This window comes from Apium graveolens, unplaced genomic scaffold (genome assembly GCF_009905375.1).
Source record: "Apium graveolens cultivar Ventura unplaced genomic scaffold, ASM990537v1 ctg1773, whole genome shotgun sequence".
Lineage (NCBI taxonomy): Eukaryota > Viridiplantae > Streptophyta > Magnoliopsida > Apiales > Apiaceae > Apium > Apium graveolens.
The window spans coordinates 1-8878 of record NW_027417390.1 but is presented as its reverse complement, the minus strand read 5'-3'; the positions used below and the strand labels follow the sequence as shown (position 1 = coordinate 8878).

At 33.5% G+C, this 8878-nt stretch overlaps 2 protein-coding genes across 2 annotated transcripts; both read right to left on the bottom strand.

The window, feature by feature from the left end:
* Window positions 1-1227: 1227 nt before the first annotated feature.
* Window positions 1228-2100, bottom strand: LOC141700103 (uncharacterized). Its single transcript, XM_074503877.1, has one exon. The coding sequence runs from the start codon at window positions 2098-2100 to the stop codon at window positions 1228-1230; it is 873 nt and encodes a 290-aa protein (XP_074359978.1).
* Window positions 2101-2491: 391 nt separating this feature from the next.
* Window positions 2492-2818, bottom strand: LOC141700102 (putative mitochondrial protein AtMg00310). The gene has a single exon (XM_074503876.1). It carries the CDS (start codon window positions 2816-2818, stop codon window positions 2492-2494), a length of 327 nt encoding a protein of 108 aa, XP_074359977.1.
* Between the last annotated feature and the right edge of the window lie 6060 nt (window positions 2819-8878).

The window sequence follows — 8878 nt, the reverse complement described above, 5'->3', positions numbered from 1 at the left end:
AAGGTTTTGTTTTATTCTAACACTATCCACAACCAGTAATTATATAAGTCCGTTAGCAACCATATCTAAATAATTATATTTAGTTTATTTTGAATTTTATATTTGTCAAGTTTGAATATTATTTTACTTTATTCTGGATGATTAGTATATTATTTTAATTCAATGCAACAAATTTAGTTAACTATATTTGTTATTTTTAGCCTGGATCCATGACATAATTCATATCAATAGTTTAAATTTTTAAGTCTGTATGAATAATCAATATAATTTTTTTTATCACATGCCAAATTATTTTCTAATTTGAATGTTTTAGTCGGTTGAATAATATAATAGGTTTGGCCAAGGTGATAATATATATTATTTTGTTTACACCTGTTTTCGTTATAAAGAATATCATCATCAAATTGATTAGTTAAAATCTTGTAACAACGTTTGGATTGATATATTTATAATAGTATGATCAACGTATGTTGAATCGATGTATTTTAATGTCTCGTATATTTTAATATAGGGGAAGAAAATAACTAATTTTAAGGCCTCGATGATTCCAGGATCTAGAATTTGAGAGTATATAAACTTTGAACCTTTCAAATTATAAACCTATCAAATCAAATTATTCGGGTGTGTACGGGTATTGTATCGTTAGCTTTCTACCGGTTGATTTCAAACTCTTTTTGGAATAACTAAATAAAAATTATTTAAACAAAACTAATTAAGTAAAATAAATTTATGGGTAATTTATGGCATACGACATAAATAGATTGTCCTTTATAATAGATTAAATATACAACATACACCATCTATAATAGATTGCCCTTTAAGATGGCTTAATAAAATCTTTAACTAAAATAATAATTAAATAAAATAAATAATTAAGTAGTTGAAAAATGTAATTTATTAGTTATTAGTAGTTATAATATTATTATTCTATTTTATTAAATAAGCTTGTCCGTGATATTTAGAGAAGTTATTTTATTTGAGAGAAATAAAAAAGATAAACGTGTTATAATTGAAAATGATTTTTATTCCTTTTTCTATGATAATTCGATTGCTAAGGCTAATAAAACTTTTAAGTAAAAGAAAGGTAATTCAGTAAATTGAGAGTGTACCAAAAAACAGGTACCGTACCAAAACTTTTAATATTTTAAAAGTTAATAATAGTAATAGATTATTCATTTTAAATTATAAATTACTTATTTTTTCTTGAATAAAACGTACTTGCATATATTAAATTTCTTCCAAAATAATATTACATGAGATAAACTCTGGAGCCGTATGATACCACTCCATAGGACCTGTCATAGAACATGAAGCCTGTGCTAACAAGTGGGATACCATATTCGCAGATCGACTCACAAAACTAATTGACACATTCTCAAAGTGTCTAATAATATGACTACATTCTTCCACAATGGTATCAAAATTTGAATTACCCCTATCATTGTTGAATGTATCCACCAACAACTTGGCGTCCGATTCGAAAATACACTTTGTTCCCCTCCATGGACGCACCCATTCTAATGCCTCTCGCAAACTCCATGCTTCTGTTTCTCTTACTTGTCTTGTTCCATGAAGTATGTTTGTTCGAGCTCGAAGGAACTGACCACGATCATCCCTTACTACACATCCAACACCAATCTGCTCCCCTCCTTGTCGATAAGTAGCATCAACATTAATTTTAATCCAACCTTCCGGAGGCTTACTCCACGTCTTTAATTGCCCTTGCCCATCCCTGCGAGTCACCTTGTCCACCTGCCTATCTCGCCTCCAGTCTGCAACCAAGTTGAGAGCCATGACTTTAATTCCAAAAACAGAAGAATTCACCTCCTCCCATACCCATTTATTTCTCCTCGACCACAGATTCCAACAAAAAAGTCCCACCATGACACACGTATCTTTATCACCTGCGTTGAAAATCCGTTTAAGCACTGTCATAACATTATCATCTGTCGTGTTACGCACCAGCTCTTGCAAACCTACAGAGTTCCAAACCTCCTTCGCTAAACGAAAATTAAAAAGTGTATGCACCGCATCCTCCACATGTATATGACAACACGAACATAGTACAGGGAGATTAACATGTTTACTATGTAAAACCATCATTGTTGGTAACACATTCCTGCAAGCTCTCCGTAAGAAATTAACAACCTTTCCCGGGAGTTGGAGACCCCATAATTTTCTCCAAAATTTTCCATCTGCGCACTAAAACTCACCTTAAATCTTACGATAACAGCTTCTCACAGTAAATTCCTCTTTATCTTCCAACATCCAGTACCAAGAATCCTCCCTGCTTCGTGTAGGTATAGGAATTTGTAGAATCAGATTCCTATTTCTTTTATTACATATCTTGCAAGATGTCCACGTTCCATCCCTTCTGAGTTTCATCGAATAAATTCTGCACATGTATATCTTGAAGCTGTTCATTTGTTACAGTCGTGAGGTAACCATTATCTGGGTCTGGTAGCCACGGAATTTTCCAGACTCTCGTTGTCTAACCATTTCCAATTCTTTTACGAGCCCCTTGCTTAACAACTCCTTGAGCTGCAATTATACTCCTTCGGAGATAACTTGGATTCAACCCAACTGATGCATTTAAAAAATCTGAATCTGGATAATATCGAGCCTGTATAAAGTTACTAACCAATGAATTACTCCTATTACCCAATCGCCACGCCTGTTTTTCCAACATGGCTATATTAAAATCCTTCAACTTCTTGAACCCCAACCAACCCTCTTCTTTAACTGTGCATAATCTGTCCCAGGAAAGCCATTTGATTCCCCCATTCATTCTATTTCTACCCCACCAGAATGCATTCATTTTTTTTCGATTCGATCACAAATCTCATTCGGAATTTGTAACAAGTTCATCCAGAAATTTGGTATAGATTGAGCTATCGTTTTAAGAAGAATTACTTTACTTGCTCTCGAAATTGCTTGCTTACTCCAACTCTGCAATTTTTGATCCACTCGATCCACTAGGAAACTAAAATTAGCCACCTTATTTCTTCCGATACGCATTGGGAGACCTAAGTATTTTCCTGTTACCGCAGCTTCCCTCACTCCCAATACTGACACACATCTTGTCTACAAGCAACTATAGTATTTGGTGAAAAAGTCACCACTGATTTGTTAAAGTTCACCATCTGCCCAGATATGTGCTCATAACGGTCTAAGATCCATCTCATTACCCATGCCTCTGTTGCATTTGCCCGAAAGAAAAAATAGCAATCATCGGCAAATAAAAGATGAGATATTGTTGGTGCCCCTCTTGCTACTGTACAACCATGTAAAATTCCAGCTTGCTCATTTCCCCTAATTATAGCACTTAAACCTTCTGCACACATGATATAAATGTATGGGGATATAGGGTCCCCTTGACGTAGACCATGTTGAGGAACAATCCGTCCAAACTCTTCCCCGTTGTGTGAGAAACTATACGAAACTGAACTTTATCAACACTAGCTCCCGGTAACAAAAGCAAAGTAGCCCAGTTTCAATCTTCTGAGTTACTATATATATATTTGTATTTGTATCTTGCTCTCGATTATGGGAGCAATGTTGCTGTTTAGATCTCTATTCTTTCTCTCCTTATTTACTCTCCACATTTCAGGTAACACCCAAACTCCTTCCTTTTATGTCTACCATCTTTTTATTTATGTAGTAGTATTTCTTATTATTTATTATGTTTATCAAGCAAAATATGTACTACTATCAAGAACCTTATCATTAACTTCAAGTCTTCAATATTTAACAAAAATGGGATGTGTTTGCTATTATACTTGTTGGTGCCCTCAATGTGTAGGGTTGTTGCCATTTTGGCTTAAGAAAAAAAATAGATAACTAAGCACTGTTTTTCCATAATTTGTCTTAAATTGTGCAATGTTTTCTCATTCTTGTTGAAACGTGATATGTTTTTGGGTTGTGCTTAGTGTTAATTGAGTGTATACGATATAATGATACAATAAATCCATCTACTAGTACCTTTAAGGGAGAGTTTGACAGTTTGCCATCTGTACCAAAGCCCAGTTTCAAAATATTGGGTAGACTTTGAACCCCCTTAAAACTCCTAAGTTAAAAGTTCACGCATAAAGATGAGTTTTTAGTGATCCACTCATAGGAACCTCGTCCCATAATAATTCTCGGGCTTCCGGTTGAGCAGAGTGTTAAGACTTAGGAGTATATATCATCCAATTAGCCCACCTCCTAAGCTGTAACACCCCAAAATCCGGGGTCGGGGATCCGGGTTGTCACGAGTTCCATTTCCCTTAATAACACCCAATCTTAATAAACAACCAACTACTGCGTACTGTGACCCCACAATAAACACACACACCACAAGTTATAGTCTCAGAGATGAACATCCAAAAATAACACAAGTCATTTTATTCCAAAATTATAAGCCATTACACCTTAAAAAGGGTTTCTGAATAATTTACATATTCTTTGCCATTATTACAATTCATAAATATACATAATTCTGGTACATCGAAAGTTGAAAGCCTAGCCTATTGGTAGATCCTACCTCAGCTACACGGCATCAACGCCTACAGGAAACTGCGGAACGTTTCCTATCTGCTCGCGAATTGGGAGCTTGATCCTGTTCATCTTGTCTATCTGTTGTTGTATGATGAAAGAAGAAAGCAAGGGTGAGCAACAAGCCCACCGAAATAATATGTATAATAATTAACAATATATGAGCATTCTCATAGTACTCATGAAAGTCTTGGTCAAGAAGAAATGAACCAAGTTTGATATCTTAATGCGACGAAGTCGCAAAATATTCAGTACATATACTTATATACTTTTCACAATCTTTGAAATCCTCTAACATGCATAATATACACAGATTTCCAGTTTATAACTGTATAAAAATATCGTTGCAAGGTGATCTCATATATCTAACCTTGTCTCAACGTTTTTGTGAAAATCTTTGTCATGCATAAGATAATCATTAACCAGATATAAGTTGAAAAGATGAAGTTACAAGATACTCCAATATACTTATATCTTTTCCGAATACTACTTGAACTACCACCGTTAAAGTTATAATTAGTTTCAAAAGTTCATCATGAAAGGAATATGTCCTAAGTCCAATCATGTATTAGGATTTAGGAATAACTTTTATGTAATCTGTTTTGATTTCATTTATATTAATAAAAGACTTGTTTTGTTTTTATTACGGGCTCTATCTATTTAAGTGTTTAAATAAGATATACCATAGTTTAGAGTAAAGCTTTTTATGGATTATGATGAGATCATAATAGTGAGACCTAAAAAGATGATAACTCTAAACTTAAATAGTTCCTGGTCATAGGATTACTAACTGGTAATTAATAATCCGCAAAGATCGGTACATACTATGCTTGCTTCAATATGAAGGATGTCTGTTCTCATAGACATTTGTGTGGTGATACTATAGCTAGTATGTAGGTGCTTATTATAGAATAAGTTCACTGAACATGACTCGCACAGCTGAATAACTGATGGAGTTCACTCACGTGTCAGCAGTTGTTCACTTAGTGATAGTTGTACAAGTATCCTTAGACTTGAGGTCATCATAGTCATCTTGTGTACACTGAACTATGCTTTGGTTTAGTTCTTAGTCTCCAAGGACAATTATTAGGGCTCTTCTGGGTATAGGAATTTGTACACGAAGATAGTGTATGATCAATAAAGGATCTACCCCTTCCAGTGAAGGAAGCGAATGTTCAAGGTTGATCCACTTATGCTAGTTCAGGAATCTCTGGCCAGAGTAAATGAAATTAGAAAGGAGTTTCTGATTTGCATAGAACTACGCATAGTAAATGGTAAGCAAGTGATTAAATTTGATAGGCTTGACACGAGATCCATGCCTTGTATTTAATCGGGACATTGTAGGGTAGAAGGAATTTATTGTACGGTAACTATTCACTGACAGGTTCTTGGTATTCTAAGCAGTGAATTCATATTATCCGGATAGTCGCGATATGTTGAGAAGCATCACTCACGATGTAGAATAAATGTGATTAATTAATTAATCATATTTAATAAATTAGAGAATTTATATAATAATGATAAAATAGTTTTATTATTATTTATTTCTACTACCGGCTTAATATTGAACCTACAGGGTCACACCATAAAAAGAGAATGATTTAATGGTGAAGGAATTAATTAATAATGGCTAATAATTATTTATTTATGAAATAAATAATTAATTGGCAAATTTAATAATTGATTAAATGAGATTTAATTGATTATAAATTAATTAAGAAAAGTTCTTAATATTATTAATTAAAGGATTTAATTTTTGGAAATTAAATCAAGAGAGAGAATTATTTCTAAAGTGTTTAGAAAAAGGATTAATAATTAAAAGGTGTTTTAATTATTAATAAGAATAATAAATGGGATAATAATAATAATATTTATGGGAAAATTTCAGCTGAAAATTTTGCCTATAAATACTCTATTATAGACCCTATTTTATTCTAACCCACATCAAACCCCAGAAACCCAAAAGTTTCAGAAAACCAAATTCTCTCCACCTCATCCTCCTCCTAAAAGTCGTTTTCTTGGTGGATACCGGTGGAGTGCTTCACACTTGAGGAGCAACTGCTAAGGATCTCTGATCGTTGTCTCCGATTAATATTTAAAAGGTTAGATTCGATCCCTCGAATTTTTATTCACGATTTATATGCTTTTATTTGGATTTTGTATGTGTAAAAGTGTTTTTCCACGCCCCGCTGCGATTAAAAATCCAACACATCACATAGATTAGACTACAAGACAAGATTTGAATAGATTCAATCTTTGAATATCATTATAAATAATGAAGTTACGAGATACTTTATTAAGTCCCGATATATATATACACATATATATACATTTTATACACTCCTTGAAAACCTCTGTTATAAAAATTATAAACAGAGTTGCAATATCCAATAAATTTGGAAAGGAGAAAACCTTGGCATAAACCTGATATCTTGCTGATCAGGCAAAGATACTAATAAGTAACCTTTTCTACTAGTAGATGGACGAATTCCCCACTGGTCATCACCCTGGCCGCAATAGGACCTTATGTCTGGACTGCCACTAAGCCACTTACGCATTTGATGGACTCCCACTGAGCCACTTACACTTTCATGGACGCCCACTGAGCCCATGTTGCTTATGCCGACTCAATAGATGGACTTACTTCCCGAACGTTGGGTAAGTAATCAATTCATTTACAAAAACAGCAACCTCGTTGCGATATAAAATATACACCACAGAGCCGGATCCCTCAGGTTTGAGCGAGTATTTAAATCCCCTTTGAAAGGAAGATCTTAAATATAAAAATGAGTTTTGGGATCCGCTCTAACTTTTAAAAATCATTTTGAAGACTCGAAAACATTTTTAAGAATGTTTGGAGTAATGCTGATTTAATGAAATAAATCAGCCAATATATTGAAAATATCTGAATATTAGTATTTAAATAATATTCCCATTAGGATAATCTCTATAAAAATAATTTGAAGTAGAAGTTTTAAAACTCATACTTGAAATTAATATTAAATAACCAAAGATATACTTATACGAAAGTACTATCTTTATTTGAATATCGAAAATAAGTTGATTATCGAAACTTATTCTTTAATAAAATAAAGAATATTATTTAGTAAATAATCGGAGTCATAAGTCCTCCAATGAATTTCAAAATCATACTCATTACATAGAATAACAGAGTCATAAGTCCTCGAATGAATATTCAAAGTAATATTTCATTAAATAGAAATAAAGTTATCGAACTCTTTATTCGATTAATAGTTTTGAAAACTATATCCATATATATATATGAAAATATATATATATTTTATACTCGGAACATCGACTCCCGGTTTAGAAAAATGTTCACCTTTGGGTCCCCCTATACTAAGGGTATACACAACTCTGCTTATCTTAGTATAGGTATTATGCAACTTATAAGCAATTGAATCAACACTTAGATATCAAGATTACGAACAAGCATGCATATACCATATTCAACGCTCCAATATATCGCAAGATTTTCTAATACAATCATGCACTTATCACAAGATAATGCATATACATATACATCACACAACAGTATAACGGTAGAAACTTGCTGAGCGACTGGGGGTGGTAAAGGCCTGGGACAAGTCTGGTAACCTATAACACATATAAGTTGGAATTAAACCAAGGCGTCTTAAGAATCTAGACTTTACCAATTGACTCTACGCTTGCTTTGCGCTTAACGATTCACTTACGTCGCTCGAGTACCCTCGCTCCACCATTTTTATAATTAACCATAAGAATTTTTAAAAAGCTATCTTCGCGAGTACCTTCCCAACGGCCTAATCCACTTACGTAATTGTTTCATACCCCAATTATCATTTTAAAGTCCTTAACCAAGGTTTCAAAAAGTAAGCAAGGGGTAATGGTTCGGTCGCGAAATGGCCGTTACTTAAAACGGTCGGTTTCTCCTAAACCGTACATCGGATTCAAGAGAACCACATATCAAACGAAGCTTGTAACATGAACTATCTAATAATGGCAATGGTCAAAACCTAATAGTGAGTTCTCGGGTCTGATGTTATGAACAAAAACAGTCTAAGGTAATTGGGTATTACGAAGACGGCTCTTTTTACGTGATTACCAAGTTTTAAACCACCCCAAAACAACACCATTCAACTCAAAACCACAATACAACCAACCCTCATCCAAACCTTACTACATCAGTACACACATGAAACTACTAGCTATACTTAAGTTTCATTAACTATAAACAGATTTCAAATCCAAATCGCTACAAACCCAACCAAACTTTAAACACACAAGCATCAGCTTCTCATGAACTATATAATCAAAACCACTCCTAAATATTCAAATTAAAACT

Bases quoted from the DNA above. Each gene is read 5' to 3' on its own strand.
- LOC141700103 (XM_074503877.1), bottom strand. From the start codon at position 2,100: ATGGTTTTACATAGTAAACATGTTAATCTCCCTGTACTATGTTCGTGT.
- LOC141700102 (XM_074503876.1), bottom strand. From the start codon at position 2,818: ATGAATGCATTCTGGTGGGGTAGAAATAGAATGAATGGGGGAATCAAA.